This window comes from Poecilia mexicana, unplaced genomic scaffold (assembly GCF_051168715.1).
Source record: "Poecilia mexicana isolate PSO_F unplaced genomic scaffold, ASM5116871v1 scaffold_18, whole genome shotgun sequence".
NCBI lineage: Eukaryota > Metazoa > Chordata > Actinopteri > Cyprinodontiformes > Poeciliidae > Poecilia > Poecilia mexicana.
The window spans coordinates 3,642,269-3,660,533 of NW_028263387.1; the positions used below are offsets into that span (position 1 = coordinate 3,642,269).

Below are 18,265 nucleotides of genomic sequence, written 5' to 3' on the forward strand. Positions count from 1 at the left end.
TTCATCTTCCAGCATAACATTGACCTGAAACACATAGCCAGAGCAACTGAGGAGTGATAACGAGCATTTCAAGGTCCTGGACTGCCCTATCCATCCTCCAGAATCTGCACCCTACAGAAAATCTTTGGAAGGAGCTGAAACTCTGGGTTGCTCAGTTTCTAGGCTAACAGGCTAGAAGCCTGTTAGACATACTGACAGGCTTGAAGGAGAAGATGTGTATGAGGGAGTGCAAACCTGGTCAATAACTACAGGAACAGTTAACCTCTGGAACTGTTAGCAAAGGTTTTGACAACGAATGTTAAGTTACTATTGCATAAGATTTTTCAAATATTTATTTAATGCAATAAAACAAATATTTTAAAAATCATACAATGTTGTAGCTGCTTAAAAATCACGCAATGTAATTTTCTGGATTTCGGTTTTACATTCTCTCTCATGCAGTTGAGGTGTACCGACCAAGAAAATCATAGTTCAGATCTCTTGGGGAAAACCTGAGAAAATAACTATATATCAAGTATTTATTTCCTCCAATGGATATTTGCGGCTTAGAACATGAAATAACGCGTGGAGGATATAACAACTTCATTACTTCTCAACGGGATGCATACTGATATTCTGACTCGCAGACGTCTCGCATTTCTACTTCAAAAAAACAAAACAAAACAAAACAAAACAAAAAAAACGTCGCCGCCCACCTCCAGCTTCCAGAACTTCTTATGCCTTCCCCCTTAAAAGAAGTTGGAAGCGAAAGCGAACTTGCGCTGCTGTCTCTCTCTCTCTCTCCCTCTCTCTCTCTCTCTCTCTCTCGTTTTACTCTTTAAGTAAACGGGCATCTTGGGAACCGGACGTCAGTCTGTCATGAGAAAGTCAAGGTCTCTGAGCGGCACGAGGAGGGAATAAGAAAACGAAAAAGACAAACCGCGTTTAACTGTATCAACAGGATGTTTCACTGCTTGGAGTTCGTCGCTTTTATTTGTCTGTTTCTTGCGGCCAAAACCACAACAGGTAAGAGGACTCTTACATACGCCACAGTGTGGGCTTAATGTTTGGTGACGTTATAGGCTTATTTATTTAGTTAAGTCTTTTAACTGTTTTCTCAGTCTTCTGTTTCCCAATAGTGACGTCATGTCAGTTCTGGCATTAATTCCCGGATGAACTTGGGGAAATAGGAAATGGATCACAGGTTTATTGTGTTTAAAGGGAACTGACACCAACAACTATCACAAAAAAGTTTTAGATCTCGTTACACGGTTTTAAAAAGCTGAAGTGGTTACTTCGGAGTGGAATATTTTACTTTCTAAAAAAAAAAAAAAAAAAAAGAAAAAAAAAGTATGAGACAGACATCTGTTAGCTGTGAGGCAGGAATGTCGCTCTTCCTCTGTTATTTTCCTGGCTCCTGGCTAAAATTACCCGCGATATTTACCAGGATGTTGTATCCTGGGACTGTGAGGGAATTCTTTAGATGTAGCTTCCTGGATGTTTTCCAAAATTCATTAGGAAAAATAAAATGATGTGAATCTTGTATAACCATATTTGTGTCTCTTGTCTGTTTTCACTTTCAGAGCAGATTTTGCCTCCCCAAAACTTGTCCCTGCGTTGGATAGATGAGTTCAACGCAGAACTCACCTGGGAGCCGCCTCCGCACTCCGTGGTAAACTGCTCCTATCGTGGAAAGGTGGATCAGGATCACGAAGTGAAATTAGCATTTGTAAGTCAGTAAAAATGTTTACAAGAAAACATCTTTAAAAAATGATAATTGCAGTTCCATGCTTTAAATTATAGAACCAAACATTAGGGGTTATGGTGCTGCAATGTAAACACAAAGCTGTAAACATATTGGCTGAGTGAAAACTGAGAAGCAAATGCAATTTTTAGATTATGTGAACATCAAAAAACTTTTGTTTTTCTTTATTTACAATGCCGTTCCATTGTATTCTAATCCTATTCAGTTCCATCCATTGTCTAAACCCATTAATTCTTTCAGGGTCGTGCAAAATTGAATGTGCTTTACTGGGATTGTATGCGACCAACCCAGTTTATCTGAAATCAAACGTGGTTTTGTCTTGACAGTTTTTGCTTTTGATTTTTTTTAATAAGTTTTATTTCACACACATCTACACACTTATATTTTTTGTAAATTTGTCTTTAAGTCTTTATGCTGGTTTGTGTGCTAGGCTGTTTTAACACAAGAATATGTTTCAGTCATTGAAGTCCTGGCCATGCTTAAAGCAGAAGAAGAATGCTTTACCTGGGCTGTTGTAAACAATTATTATTAGTAATCAAATATTCTATCAATTGTTCTAATCAAGTCCTCCAATAAAATTTTTGATCAAATAAGATATTGATAAATACAGCCAGAACAGCAGCATTAATATCTGATATCATTACTGGACAAAATTTTCTTATCTGTGTATCCCTAACAATGACTTTTCTGTAGCTTAGAAAATTAGCCCATGACAATAATGGCTCATTTTAGTCCAAATCAACTTGGACTAAAATAACACAAAAATCAGTTTTTATATTCAATTTAAGAATAAAAATTAAAACAATAAAGCAATAACAGTGCTTACAAAGACACTTAAAAAAAAGGTTATACTCCAGCTCCATTCCAAGCCAATCAATAGATTCATTTCCATTGACCTCAAAATTTCGCAGACTGCAATTTAGGGCTGTTGTAAACGAATATTTTAGTAATCGAGTAATCTATCGATTATTCTTACGATTAATCGAATAATCGGATAAAAAAAATTATAAAATGAAATATTGGTAAATCTGGCATAATACCGGTGTTACTATCAGATATCAATATCAGTCCAATTTTTCATATTTGAGCATCCCTAACAGTTGCTTTTTTGTAGTTTAGAAAACTAACCTGTAACAATAATAGCTCACTTTCTAAGTTAACCAGAAGAAAAGTTATAGAAAAATCTGAAATTATATTGAATTTAATAACAAAGAGGCAGGCTCACAAATATGCTTATAAAAATGTCTACAATCCAGCTTTTAGTTTATGTATTCATCTTCAGTGAGTTTAATAGATTAATTAAACTCACCTTGCCACCTAACCTGTCACGCTTTGGGTTTGAAAATACGGGAAATGGCGCCTGGAGTGGGAGGAGAGGGCGAATGAACGAACATGGGGTGGAGGGGAGGAAATAGACCAGCGGACTGACGAACCGTTAGACCGGGGGACGAACACGGGGGGAAGCAATACGGGATATTTACGACACCTTCACTGGTCACACTCAGAAACTCATCTACCAGCCATGTACGATGCGCTCCGCCACCCGTTTCTTCAGACCTGGATATGAAATTTATTGTGCGGTTCGTCGGTAAAGCTACATTTACACGGTAAGCATCAGCTACTCAGCCGCCCGCCCTGTTCAGGCTATCCGCTCACCTCAGCGCTCTTCCCGCCGTTCGCTTTCAACCAGCAGCCCCGGAGGAGAAATGCTGCCGTACTCCAGGCATTCCCCAGTCATTTTAAGGATGCTTATTGGTTCCCCAAAAACGATAAAAAGTCGGGCATTATCATCAATCAATAAAATCCCCACGGGCCAATCTTGAAGACTGGACTTTATGCCGCTGAGACTTAGCTTTTGTCAACAACTCAGAGGCGGAAGTGAGAGCTCCGCGCAACGCAAATGAAGTCCCGGCCGGAACACGGTGCGCTAACTAATAAAACATAAATTAACGAAGCTTCGAGGCAGGTAAATTTTCCTCGAGGAATTTTAGTAATCGAGGTACTCGAATCATTCGAGGAATCGTTTCAGCCCTACTGCAATTACAGAATTCAATTTGCTTAATGGAAACTCTGCAACTTCAAAAAAGTTCATGTTTTTTGAACAAAGATTTTTGCACCAGGATGAGGTGGTTTTTAGTCCACATTAAAATTTGTGTCTAACAAAACTGCAACGGAAGCATTTTTTTTTCGCATCACACGTCTCTTCAGTTTGCATACAGCAGCGATGCGCATATTCGTCTATCCTGGCCTCTTTGGATAAAGCGTAGTTGACTCCACAGCATCCTATGGTTCATCATTCGAAATTGTTGAAGCCATTGCTCTTGTGTGTGTTGCTATTGCTACAGGGAAACTGTCATGACTTGCATGATGTCAAAACAGTGTTTCCATTGCGGTTCACACTAATTTCAATATGGTTGACAAGTCCCGTCATCCTTGCATAAAAACTTTTTTTTTTTTTTTTTTTTTTTCAAAAAAACATGAGTTATTTTAAATTGTCGCGTTTCCTTTCGGAAAATTTACTTTTGTAATTCCAGTTTACACAATTTTATGGTTGATGGAAACGTAGCTAGTGGGTAAGATGGTGCAACTGGGCTTTTTGAGGCACCTCTGGAGGAAGAGTTGTTGCTAAACCTTCTTCTCTACATCATCATCAGAGTGTAGGGGGAGGAGAAGTCCCACTGGGAAGGGAAACTTTGCTCCAGGCACAAGTTGTTTGGCTCACCTAACGGACATCTATAATAAACATACACTTCATTGTGAGATTTTCAAAGCCAATGATGTTACTTTATCTGCTAATCTGCTTTAAATGTTTCCACATCTTTACCCCTGACCTGTCTGGTGTGTTTCCTTCCTAAACTCTCCTAGTGACTGTGACCAGGCTCTTTGTTTCTGTGGACCACATTTTATCCAACTGGGATTATTCCTTCTGGATAGACGACTGTTTCTGTCTGTGGCTGTATTTAAGATGCTTGTCTCCCTTTTGATAGACGAGTCAAGGCGAGTTTACATCTTTTAGGATTATCAACCACTACACGGAGAGAGGACTTCAAAGTTACTCTTTGCAAACAGTTTGTCACGATAAACGAAGTCAACCAGCAGTTTTGAATATATTTTACCCAGGTAGGACATTTACATTTAATATAATGCATTACTACAGAAGGTACATACATTGGTTTATAACAATCTGTGCAAAATGTGTCTCAGATCTGGTGAAGTCGTTGGATTTCTACATAATTTCCGCCAAACAAGGTCACTGCTCCTGGTCCCCCGTCATCACAACTCCAGAGCTGCGTTTCTTCTATCAGTAAGTCTGTGTGTGCAATGAATATTTTTTGATCATACATTTTGCAAAGTGTAGGCTGCATTTGGCTATTTTGCAACACTTCCTGATTCATACTGAGCTGCTTTGGTTGCACCACAGCCAGACTGAACCTCTCTTCTCCCCTCCCAAAAAAAAGTAAGATGATAAACTTTAACAAGGACTAATCTGGTTACTAGCTTGGCTTTTATGTTCAGTATAAACCAACACTGCAAAAACACAAAATCTCCAAGTATTTTCGATCTAGTTTCTACTGCAAATGTCTTTGTACATTTGAAATAAGACCAAACTGACTTCCAAGTAACTTTTCACCAGGAAATAGGAACTCGTTTTGGTAACACTTTATTTGAAGGGGGTTGAATAAAACTGACATGACACTTTCATAAACATGACATAAAACCTGTCACAAACATCAATAAGTCTTCATGAATATTTATGACTGTTGTCATAAAGCATCATTCGGTAAATTATGATACTTTTAATACAAAGTTGACATTATTCAAAATGTCTTTGTTATGACAACTTGACATTAACCAATAAATCATTACTGTTTAAACTTTACCTTTAATAACATAAAGTTACCTGATTTTTAAAATGCAATCAGTAATACTTTTATAACAAATTTATATCAGTAATGATTTCTTGGTTAATGTCAAGTTGTCATAACAAAGACATTTTGAATAATGTCAACTTTGTATTAAAAGTGTCGTAATTTACCGAATGACACTTTATGACAACAGTCATAAATATTCATGAAGGCTTATTCATGTTCATGACAGGTGTTATGTCATGTTTATGATGGTGTCATGTCAGTCTTATTCAACCCCCTTCAAATAAAGTGTTACCCTCATTTTAAGTCTGTGTAACAAGACATTATAACATTACAAGATATTTTCCCATATAGCAAATTAAATAATCTTCCTGTGAAACTAGTTAATTTCATCAATATTAAGAAATTATTGACTTAAAACAAACTCTTATTTCTTGTTGAAACACTACTTTCAAATGTACTATAATATTAGTACTAGAATCTTACCAACAATACTTGGTAAGATTTTGTGTTTTTACATGTGAACACAAGGATATTCTACTAGTAAAGTTGACATAAAAAAAGTATTGCTATCTAACTAAAGGTTGATTACAGTCAGTTCACTCTGACAAGGCTTTCAGCGCCTTTGGAAGAGAAACGGGTACACGGCATCATGCAGCCTCCACCATACGTGAATTGAGTTTTGTGCAGGGAGAAGGGGAAACATTTTCAACCTGTAAAATTTTCTTAATACCATGAATCCATCATATCAGAATAAAGCAGTTTACAGCTTATAATTTATGGAAACTGCATCCGTTTTTTTGAATTCTGAGTGAAAAAAGGAGTATGTCCTTTGTTCAAGGCGAAATTGTAATTTTTATTAATTTATTTTTTTAATTGAACCCAATTATCCAAACATACCATACTCTCCCACATCAGTTTGGAGAGGGGTTCATTCCACATTACAGGCGTGTGCTACCCATGTGGCATCATGCAAATTTACAAAGCAACCCCCCATAAAACTCCTCCAGCTGCCTGTAATGCTGCAGCTGGGAAACGCACACATAAAAAAAAAATATGCAAATGTAACCGTCACGGTGAACTGAAATAACAGTTCTAAATAACAACCAGTGCTGTAAACTAAAGGCCACAATCCACACCAATTCAAGAGCTATCCGCTTCACAAACGATTCCAGCGTGTTTTGTTCAAATAGCATAAGTGATGACTTCCTTTTAATGTGAAAAAAAAAACTAATCTTCTGCCTTGATCAGGTGGGGGCTGGCATTTAGAATGGTTCCCCTTTATTAACCTAGACAGAGAAAAACAGGCTCTATCTGTCTGTGTTTGCTTTTCCACAGATATTCATCGTCATTGTTGCAAAATCTGCTTGGCAATAACTCAAAGGAGATCAAGATCATCTACATATTTAACAAAAAAAAAAAAGACGTTTAAATTTAAATCTTTGAAGAAAACCTGAGTGGTTGACTAAACAGCTTTAGATATTTGAAAGCTGGTTCCAATCTGACTGAAACATCTAAATTAATAATCAAACATCTGTAGAATCAAGGCCAGACAGGCTGTTTGTTCTGAGTTACAGTCCACGTCTTGGACTGATGATGTGTAAACTAATAAAGAGATAAAAGTGGAGTTTCCTTCGGTAATTGGTAAGTGCTCGTTTTTCACAACCATGCTAATGTAATTACCAGGCACAGAAAAACAAACATATTGGATGATGGAGTCTGAACCGATAATAGGATTCGATTCCCCACACAGAATAACCTCAGTATTTTTCTTTTCTCTGAAATTGAGGACATTTAACTGGGCCCTCATTTTTAAGACATTTGTTCCAAATGGTGGTTCTACGATGTGGCTGTAGACGTCGGTCTCTCTGTAAGCCAACAGCTGAACTGTTATCACTGAGAGCAGTTAAAGGGGGACACAAACTTTCACATTTGCTTGCCAGGCTCCTCAATTCCCTGCCGGTTACATTTGGCAGCGTCTACACCTCGCATTCAAATCAGTCCTGAAGGATCAGATGTCCGCTCTCCATGCAAATAAAAAGGCAACCGAGGAGCACAGGCCTCCGTCGGGCAACATCTAGAGACCTAGGTCTAGTGTTGTTTCTGTACAGCGTCTACATTTGCGCAGTTACCACTGCAAAAGTCTATACAGGTGGAGAGCTCAGTTATGTGGCCTAATGGAAGGAATGCAAGAAGGTCAAATCTCTAAAAATAAACTTTTTTGAAAAAAAAAATCCTTCTTCCTAATGTAAAATTATTCTGTTTTTGATGCTGTTCGTGGAACAGTTATCAACCCAAAGAAGATAACCTGACTAGATAAGCCATGTTGTACAATGAGAAGCTCATACTGCGCTTTAATTGCGGATTATATTTTGAGTTAATTTTCTTCTAAAAGAAGCTTTTATCAAAAGCAGAAGTTGCAGCTTACTGGGCATTGCTCAACTTCAGTGAATAAGGCTGTGAGGAAAACACACTGCTTGCCTCTGAGTGCTCTTCACATTCCGGTCTGAGTAATGTTGAGTAAATACACTGTCTGCGTTGTCTGTCGTGTCTTTAGCAAGATAAGGTTGAGTGCAGCTTATGCTGAACCTGACCCTGCTGTCGTTCTGCTGGTTCAGCCAGAATGGCTGTTTGTTGTCGCTAAATTTATGGTTGCAGTACTGACTGAGGCCTTTGTCTCAGGGAAGCAGGAATCCAGACGCAATAGCTTCTTAGGAATCCTGTGGCACACCTTTGCTACCTGCAGGACAGCTGTGCCAATGTGAATTACTGTATGATTCATTTCTTATATTTAATTTGTATAATTGGTTATTATAAAACTCCGGCTTCCTCCCACAGTCCAAAAACATGACGGTCAGGTTAATTGGTCTCTCTAAATTCTCCCTAGGTGCATGTGTGTGTGTATGTGGGTGTGTGTGTGTGTGTGCGTGTGTGTGTGTGTGTGTGTGTGTGTGTGTGTGTGTGTGTGTGTGTGTGTGCGTGTGCGTGTGCGTGTGCGTGTGCGTGTGCGTGTGCGTGTGCGTGTGCGCGTGCGTGTGCGTGTGTGTGTGTGTGTGCGTGTGCGTGTGCGTGTGTGTGTGTGTGTGTGTGTGTGTGCGTGGTTGACTACTTAGAGCTCCAGTATGTAACATTAATCAAAAATATGATTTTTACATATCTCTTAAAACTGTCAACATGTCGTGACAGTATAGCATGAGACAGATAATCTGTGAAAAGATTAAGTTCCTCCCTGAGCTACTATTTTCTTCTGAACAAACGCACCAACCAAAAACAACCAATCAGGGGCAGGAGGCGGGTCTTGGCGCTGTCACTCAACGTCGTGAACACCCTAGTAAATGTGCTAATGGCGAAGAAACAACTCACTGTTTCACTTAAACAGGAAAACTGTTTATCCACCATTATGGGTGGCCATTTGTGGTGATTGGCTGCACACCCTAAAGAAGAAATAAGGAAGGCTGTATTAGTTTCTAGTGACAAGGCATTTTCTACTGCGCATCTTAATAATACATTTTAGGTTATATTTGGCGTTTGAGGTAGGGTGTTGCTCCATGAGCTCAGATTTATCCATCCCAACTGCTTGGAGTCTTTCTCATTCATTCTGGAGAAGTTTCTGCGGTTTGTTGTGTTGCTGATTAAAATGCTTTCTGTTAACCCATCCCTCATGTCAAATTCTGAGATTCTTCCAACCTTCACAAAGGAGGTGTAAATTGCCATCGTAAGATTTTTAAGAGCCTAAATGCTTTGGATTGGAGGATGAGACAGTTCTGGCTGTAACTTCTCTTTTAGCTCACACGTCCCCACATTTTCTCACATTACAATCTCACATGTGTGTTTCTCTTGGAATTTCTACTGCAGCAGCCATGAGGACACGACAGAGTATTAGGGCCATGCTAACAAAAAGACAAATTAATTATGAGAATAAAGTCATAAGAGAAGAAATTGATATTGCAAGAATAATACGATAATAAAGTATCATTGTCCTTGTATTATTTCGACTTTATTCAACAATGTTACTATATTTCCATATTATTTTGACTTTATTTTTGTAATATTGTGACTTTATTCTGACATTTGTATTATTATTATTTGATTTTTGTCATTCTTTGATGCATGAAAGTAATCAATGTTTATTCCACCCCCCCCAAAACTTTTTTTTTAAGATTGATTGATAATTTATCAGGCAATCACTCGACAGAGATACAAGAATGCTCATCGTACACTTACACTGATGGTGTGAAGTCTGGCTGTAATTTGGATGCAACTACAAGGATGGGCATTAGGATGCTGTTTAATGCAACAGTGAACAACACAGTTGTTCGGAACACCTTCTTCCAGGATGAATTAAAAGGTTAGTAAAACTGGTTGTTCCATTTTGTTCCCTCTGTTCTAATTATGCCAGAATGTATGATTTAAATAATAATAATAATAATAATAATAATAATAATAATAATAATAATAATAATAATAATAATAATAATAATAATAATAATAATTAAGTGAGAAACCTAAAATGCGTTACTATGTCGGTAATCCCTTTCATGTGTTTTTTTTTTTTTTTTGCCTGAAAAGTAAAACCACCTGCCCCTGAATGGACAGTTAAAGAAAATAAGAACAATTTCACCATCAGCTGGACTCCTCCGGACGTGCTACGATTAGAATCATGGACATTCCAAATAAATTACAACGAATGTGAAAAAAAGGTAAGACATTAAACACTTATGTCTGTATGTACTGAAATTCTATTCAAGAATCAAAGGAGTAATCGCTTGTTTGTTTCATCATATAAAAAAAGTCAGTAGACTGTTTATTTATTGATCATAAAAAACTTGGGTTTCTCAATATCCACAATTTTGTAACCTGAAACTGTAGCAAACAGCAGGGAATATTATGGAGTAATACTCCTTAAACATTGTGCCATGTTGCAACTACAAACTTCTATCAGGATTTTCTGAGAGAGACCAAGTAAAAGAAGGGCAGAATAGTGAAATATAAGCAGTGGTGAGCACTCTTCTGCTAAGCCTTTCAAGGTCAGATGTAATATGATGTGAAGGTAGCACCTTAGCATTAGCTTCTGTTAAACACCATGTTTGTTTAGCGCTTTAGCCTTAGCGGAACTGATTTTTATAATTAGGTTTTAAGGTTAGCGTAAATAACCTTTTAGGTACCGGTGGCCACCACTGAGTACAAGAAAATGATACATAGTTTCACATTTATTTTTTTCAAATGAAAATATGATAAATGAAAAATACCTCTTTTAGTCTGATACGTGTAAATAAAATCCAGGGCCAGCTGCTGACTTTAAGTTATTTAGTGTCAGTATGAATCCATCAGTGCTGTTCTCAGTGGTTCATTGTCCAGTGTTCAAAAGGCCAAGGACCTCTGTGTTAAAGTGTTCTTTTTTTAGTGTTTCTAGGGTTGTTTGTTTCAATGCTCTACATACATACAATAAAGTTTTCCTAAAAAAAAAAATAAAAAATCATGTGAAGTTCATTCTTTTGGATTCCAGGTTTAGATTCATCAGTTACCATAAGCTTCTGTTGTACAGCTTGTCATGAAACTGCATCAAACTGTTAAATTACTATGATTAAATCAAACCTGGTATATGTTTGGTTACAAGCTTGATATAATGAGCCTTTTTAAAGAATGTTTCAGCCCCCAGGGACTTTATCCGACGCTGCAGTTGGTTCAGATTCACATTTATTTGTCTACTTTTCTCAGAACCAACGGCCTGTCGCAGGAACAACGTCCTCTAAGCTGGAGCGGTCCTCTAACTGTCGGTACTGCATATGGATTCAGGCCACGAGCGAATTTGGCAACTCTCTTCCAACTGATGAGAAATGTTTTGGTACAGTTGTATTTCTTTCTTTTTTTATCATTTTGTTTTTCTTTATTATTTTAAAAGGTTCTTCTGCCATTTATATCACCTACAACCTACACTGCAAACTCAAATCATTAGCTTTTATAATGAGCTTGGTGCTAGGATAGTACCACGACTCACCGCTTTATCTTTATAGTTTGTGACTAAACTTTCTCATAAAATTGAATGTATTCAAAATTTGCCAGTAATCATCAGATATCCCTTTATTACATTTGCTGACTGATCCTCCTGGTGCATTTATTTACAGATCCTGCTCGGGGTTCTTACTCGGTGTACGTCGTCATCGCTGCCCTGGTAGTTACTCTGGCAGCTATCTCCATTGCGTGTTTGCTGAGGTAATACTTTTTATTTTATTTCACGATGCCTCGCTAAAGTAATCACACCTATTGTATTGTTAAAAATGTCACAAGTCAACCATTAGCTTAAATGTTCTTCAGTGGGATTTTGTGTGACTGGCCAACACAAAGTAAAGCATAATGTGTGTGTTTAGCATTTGTAGAACATTTTACTTTTTTTTTTTTTACTGTAGTTAAAGATGTCAGTCTTGGTTATTTTGGCTTATTCAATTTAAGTTGGTTCAATTCAATTCAAAAATATTTATTCCAAAGGGTAATTAAATGTTTAACTCATTTCATCCAAGTACGCTCAAACAGTCGTTGTAGATGGAGGGCAGGAAGGATGTTCAGTAGCAGTCAGTTTTGCAAGAAATCTTAAGATCAATTTTGATACAGCCAAAAAAAAGCCCACCCAATTCTTATGGGAAAGTTTTATCGACAAATGAGAGATTTTTTTATTTATTAAAAATTTATTTTTGAAATGTCAAATTGTGCAATTATATGGTCAATTATATGTCCTGTATGACATCATCACTGCTTAAATCTCCGTCTGGCTGCATGATTCGAAACCTGGAGATGTTGGAGTAGGGGAATCACGACAAAGCAGGCTGAATTCAAATGCACACCACACTTTTCTTTTTAACTATATGTTGGTCCATTCCATAAAATCGCAATGAACAATGCATTGAAGTTTTTGAGTTTAATGTGGAAAAATTGAAGAAATGTTATACTTAGGTATCATGGTTGGCTCTATTCTTCCCTTTGAAACAAAGTTCTTTCTGTACAGGAATGGTAAGCATATTTTCCCCAAAATACCAGTACCTTCAAACTTCTTCAAAGATGTTATCGAAAACAACAATGAGGTAAAAAGAAGAGGGGGGCGGGGAGCGTTATTCTGTGTGTTTAGGGCACCATTGCTGCTAACAGCACTATTTCAAGAAGCATTTTGTATATTTGGACTAACACTTTCTTCTTTCGGGTGCCTCTTCCTTCTCTCAGAGTTTTTTTCGCAAGTTGTACGTCCCGCCAGAGGAACAAGAGAACTGTACCATCACGGTGGTGAGAGATACGCAGACCATCAAACCAGACTTTTGAAACTCCTCCGCTGTCAATGCACACTTCCTCTGAAGCAAGAAATCAAATTGGCATTAACACAGAAACCCGATTCTGAGTCTGTTTTTATGAAACTTTGCAAAAAGTCATCTCGTGTGACTGTAGGTTGAAAGGCCAAACTTTACAATATTGATACAGCAGAAGAAAATCAACTGCTGTATCTGAACAGATCCACTCAGCAGCTGCTTGTTTTCACGGAAATCCCTGAGATTTGGTCGCTTTGCACTAAAGGGTCACTGAACTGTGAGTCAGGACCTTTCCTGAGACTTCCTTCTGACACATGCAGCTGTTCCTACTCAGCCACAGCTGCATGAGATGCATACTGAAAGAGATTCATTATTTATCCCCAGCTGATTACTTCTTGAGGTGTTTTGTTTTATAACTCCTCTGGTTTCCAACTGAGGCAAACCATGTATATTTTTAGATGGGATTTCTTTTTTTTGAAGAGTTCTCAGACCAGAATCCAACAATGTGCCACAAATTATCCTATTGTTTCTACCTACTCTTGATTGTTTTTATGTCATAAAACCAGAGGGACGCAGTACTGTACGCCATCTTTGTGTAAAGAGTTATCCTTTTGATTTGCACATATGAAATGGGAAGAGAAGCATTTTCAGCTCGTATCGGGAAGGGTAGTTATCCTGGAAACGGTTGGAAAATGCTACACCGTTTCTGCTTGAATTTCTTGACAGTTCCATAAAAAGATGAGATGTATTCCATTACCTACAAGAAGCTGCTAAATTAACCAGAGATTATTCATTTTGACACCATGTATGACAGATATAAATCCAGGTATGTAGTCTGCAAACCTAGCAAATCTACTGTAGACGTAAATGCACACAACTCCAAATGTTATCTGGCAGCAAAGTGCTTTGAGTACAATCGATGGGATGTGTGAGGTGTGTGTGAACCAACTTTAGGGTGATGCACACGCCTCCTTGGCTGCATTAAGGCCGGATTTGGTGCGAGGTCAGTTGTGACAATAATCTACAAGAATCAGATCCATAAATGCGGGAAATTCTCAAGGTTACAAAACCAAACATCTGACTAAAAGTTAATAAATATAAGATGGTAAGAAAAAGATTTAAAGAAGAAAAAGGATATTCCCACTGAGCTCATTTAGTGTCAGAGAGTTCTATTAGAGGTTGAAATTAAAGTGGACCCCCTGTATTAGCAGGGTTGAGAGACCACAGTAGTCCATGAATACAGGAGACCCTCTAAAAATGCCTCCAACTGCCTGTTTTAATCACTCCAACACCAAAAACAGTGGAAACGTTCTTGGCCCTACTGCAGAAATAACTTCTACACTCCTGGTTGCTTTGTAAATAATAGCCAGCAGCATATAAAACAGCAATATGCATGGGTAGTTCAGCTCCCCAGCAGCATTTTCTTATGAATATTATAGATGAGTTCTACGAAAAGATGCATTAGCAGGCAGGTTTTCCGCAAATAAATTGACGTTAAGGCGAATGGGTGAGTAGATGGGGGTTTCACTGCGAAAAGGCAGGAGTAATTTCCTGTTTCGCTTTATTACATTATGGCAGTCTGAGTCTGCTGTTGAACGAGCTCTTTAAATGACAGAGCAGATATAGAGAAAAGATTAACATGGTCCTAACTTTGGACACCGTTCTCCTCTCCAACACGACACCCAGAGATTCTAGTTCCTTTCTTACGACACAGCTGACCTTACTGCCTCAACAAACATGGCGGCACTGGCCACCACCGACTCGTAGAACGTCCTCAGAATCTTCCGGCAGATGTTCCGGTGCCCGGGCCTTTTCAGAAAGAAGAAATAGCTCCAACCCTTCTTTTTAGACCACATTTGCATTTTTAACCAAGTCTGATTTATTGTCCAAGTACACCCCTCTGATTCTTATAACTTTTCGTGGTCCCTTGAATGTCAACAGGGGTCACAAGGGCTCTTAGACCTTTTCAAGTCCACAACCAGTACTTTAATATCACCACTTTGGGTTCCAAGTGGTTTTTCATGTTCCATCTGATTAATGTGTCCAAAGCAAGCCTGTGTTATCTCTCATCACTGCCACCGAAGAGTCCAACTACCTCAGACTCATGAGAATACTTCTGTGGATGGCAGGTGTCTGAACAGCGGCTGAAGTCACAGGTGTAGAGAATAAAAAGAAAAGGTGAAAAAGCTTACGATAAAAAACTTTGGGGAAAAAAATATATTAATTTGATGAGTTAGTACTACCAAAAAGCGTTAGTGACAGCTTATTTGGAGGTTTATCACGATTTTGGCATCCAGGTAATTCCCTTGTTTGCCAGCAGTTACCTCACCACCTCTGTACAGAACTGGGCACCTTAAACTGCAAGAATCTCCCTTTATACATTCAAGTTACTGCCAATTTACCAAATATTTCAGTATTTACATTTTTTCAACTACTTCTTACCAAAAGTGTAATAACATGATAACTGAAATCTTTAAAAAAAAAAAAAAAAAAAAAAAAAAGTTCATTTAACTTTTCTACTCCTCTAGAACAAAATCTGAGCTTTTATGGCACAAATTTTTTGGGGGCGACTGCAGTAGGAGTTCACTCTGCAATTGGAGGGTCACCGGTTCGATTCCCAGTCTGTCTGCCCTTGTCGTTTATGCCCCTGGGCAAGTCATTTCACCCACCACCCCTGATAGTAGATGAGCCTTTTGTGATTTGTATTGGAGATATAAAGGTATATATATAATGAATTATTATTATATTGAAGATGCTAAGTGCACATATATATTTTTTTACTAGCTTTAAGTCTTCCAATTATTTCCATCATGGACCAACCCTCTCTTCCCTCCCACAATGTCTGAAACTGTTACTTTCCTTGTTTTTCTGTTCGGGCAGCTTTCTAGTCTGGAGATATTTTCTGTGTATTTTGATGACATACTTTGTGTGACTGATCAGTGGAGCTGTTTGCAAATGCCTTAAAACTCAGTTGGGTTTCTTTCACAACTGGAATTTGTATATTTGCACACACACACACACACACACACACGCACACGCACACACACACACACACCTACATACACACATACACATACACAAAACAGTGGGTATATTTGTTTTAAAGTAAAGCCTGTTATGTATTTTTATATCTTTCTTATGATCAAGCTGATCTCAACAGGGGAATGATTGTATTTGTTTTTTGGAGTGCATTGAAGAAACACGGTTCCCATTAGTTACATTGTGAATATGCATTGGTAGCGGTAACAACCTTCCCAGTTCCTCCACCCTTCTACCCCCACCTGACCCCAACAATGTAGTCAGATGATTATTGTCAGCAAGATAACTTTAGTTTGCAGTTATGTTTTTGGGGGGTTTTTTGTCTCCTGTCTAGCTTCTTTCTTTTTAGCTAAGCTGATTAAGTAGCTGTTAGCTGTATCATACCATGTTACACACCAACTTTAAAAGTATGCTTCCACTTCTTGACAAGAATGTGATTTTTTTATCCTTCAAAAAAAAAAGTGAATAAAATAACCTTTTTAAAACACAAAATGGGTGTGTTTTGTATGAGGCTGTATTTAGTTTGGTTAATTTCTGGTGTCTCACTTTATAAATAATTTTTACTGGTAACTCTTTTACTATTTTTTTTTCTTTTTTTAATTTTTTTTTTTACCACAGTTGAGTATACTGAGTTACAAATGAAGAAAGCATACACACATATTGTTGTTGGTACCCCTTTGTTAATCAGGAGCACTGAAATGACTTGAAATGAAAAGAAAGTACAGAAAATTAACTAATGAAAAATGAGATAGTTTCTGAATTGTGTTTCCACAGTTTTATTTGAAAAAAAAAAGTCTGGAGAAATATGATTTTTATTATCACTGTTATAATTTTTTTATTTATTTCAGTGACCATCATGGGCTTTTGGTCATCAACTGAAGATTACCAATAATGTTGTTTATGTGTGTAAATGCTAGAGAAGTGGCAAAGACTAAACACATCAGCTAATTGTCAGAACCTTTAGGTTCACAGTTAGAGGTTTTCCACATTGGCCCATCACTGTCTTCTGCTTTATCTGCAAATTATCAAGAAAGACAATTCCAACCACTGAATTCCACTGAAACTATTTAGCAATCTCACTTCTGCAAGTTGTACCATAAGCACACTAACTCTTTGGTATGTAGGGAACTGTGTGAAGGTGGATCAGGTCTTCAGTATTTTTGAGTGTTGGTCTCAGTCGAAGGTAAAACCGACCCCTGAGCCGTTTCTTTTCTTCTCAAGGGAAAGTATTAGAAAATGAAAGTGGATTCTGTCAGAGACTCCTGAATGTTTTAAAATAAAGGAAGTATGCAAAATGTCAGCATATTATGATGTTCAAGGGACTTTCCAGTAGGAAAAGAAAATAATTTCTGAGAGAAATGACATGACTAAAAGTAGCATATTTCCACAGAAAGACAACTTCCTTTGGAATTGTTCCTTATTTTGTCAGAACATTGAATTTGAATATTGCAAAACTAGAAGGAAAGCAAAAATACATCTTGACTTGGGGAACCCTGTCAGAAGCTAACATGTATCTTGAATTAGTTACAAGAAACTTTCTATGACTGCTTCATTGGTGCTCAGTCTGCATGACAGAACAGCTTTAGCTCATTGAGATTGAACTGGTGATGTTTGAGTGCAGCAGACATCGATCATCTGTGGTTTGACTGTAGTGTGTTTCAGAATGACAGAAGCACATTTTTAGACAAGCAAGCTCAAACAAAGCCAAGACCTAGACCTAAAGCTGCTTGAGTTTTAAACGTAGCGGTATGCTTGGGGTTGGATTAATTGTTCTAATCTAGACTTTCAAAATAACTTACTTTCAATTTGGGTTGAATTGGTATTGTGTTAATGTAGGCATTTCCCAACTATGCCGTATTCCGCATGCGTCATTGTTGATGCTGTGTAATAGTTGGTAGTTTGCACTACATCATTTTTTTCTCGGAAGGTGCACAAGTTATTTTATTCTTGTCTGTCTAGAGTCATTTTTTCTAGACATTCATATGGAACCTGACTCTAATCTGTACTACTTGAAAGTTAGACTTGACAGTTTTGGTTTTCACAGTGTTTGTTTCCTCGTAGAGCTGTAACACTCTGAGGCCTTTCAGGACACATGTATGAGATGGCTTTCTGGATTTCTATAAACCTGGAAGATTTACTCCCTTTTTTAAGTTTCATGTTGTATAAGCATCTCATTAAAAGCCCAAAATTAACACCCACAATCTACACCGCCAGGACTTTATAACTATGCTGTACCTCCAGACCAGATATAGATCAGCAACTGTACTTCTCTGCCAGGAACTATCCACCGAAATAATATGAGCGGTAAGGAAGGTGGTTCT

General features: G+C 37.7%; 1 protein-coding gene across 1 annotated transcript; it reads left to right on the forward strand.

The window, feature by feature from the left end:
* The first annotated feature begins 425 nt into the window (after positions 1–425).
* il13ra1 (interleukin 13 receptor, alpha 1) lies at positions 426–16,436 on the forward strand. Its single transcript, XM_014991572.2, has 10 exons — positions 426–1,005; positions 1,563–1,708; positions 4,732–4,864; positions 4,949–5,048; positions 9,774–9,961; positions 10,183–10,313; positions 11,332–11,458; positions 11,739–11,826; positions 12,614–12,689; positions 12,826–16,436. The coding sequence occupies exons 1-10, from the start codon at positions 942–944 to the stop codon at positions 12,919–12,921; spliced, it is 1,149 nt and encodes a 382-aa protein (XP_014847058.2). The 5' UTR covers positions 426–941; the 3' UTR covers positions 12,922–16,436.
* Positions 16,437–18,265: the final 1,829 nt, after the last annotated feature.

Coding starts and splice junctions, on each gene's coding strand:
- il13ra1 (XM_014991572.2), top strand. CDS start 942: ATGTTTCACTGCTTGGAGTTCGTCGCTTTTATTTGTCTGTTTCTTGCG. Junction 11,827..12,613: donor TCCATTGCGTGTTTGCTGAG/GTAATACTTTTT, acceptor CTTTCTGTACAG/GAATGGTAAGCATATTTTCC. Junction 12,690..12,825: donor TTATCGAAAACAACAATGAG/GTAAAAAGAAGA, acceptor TCCTTCTCTCAG/AGTTTTTTTCGCAAGTTGTA.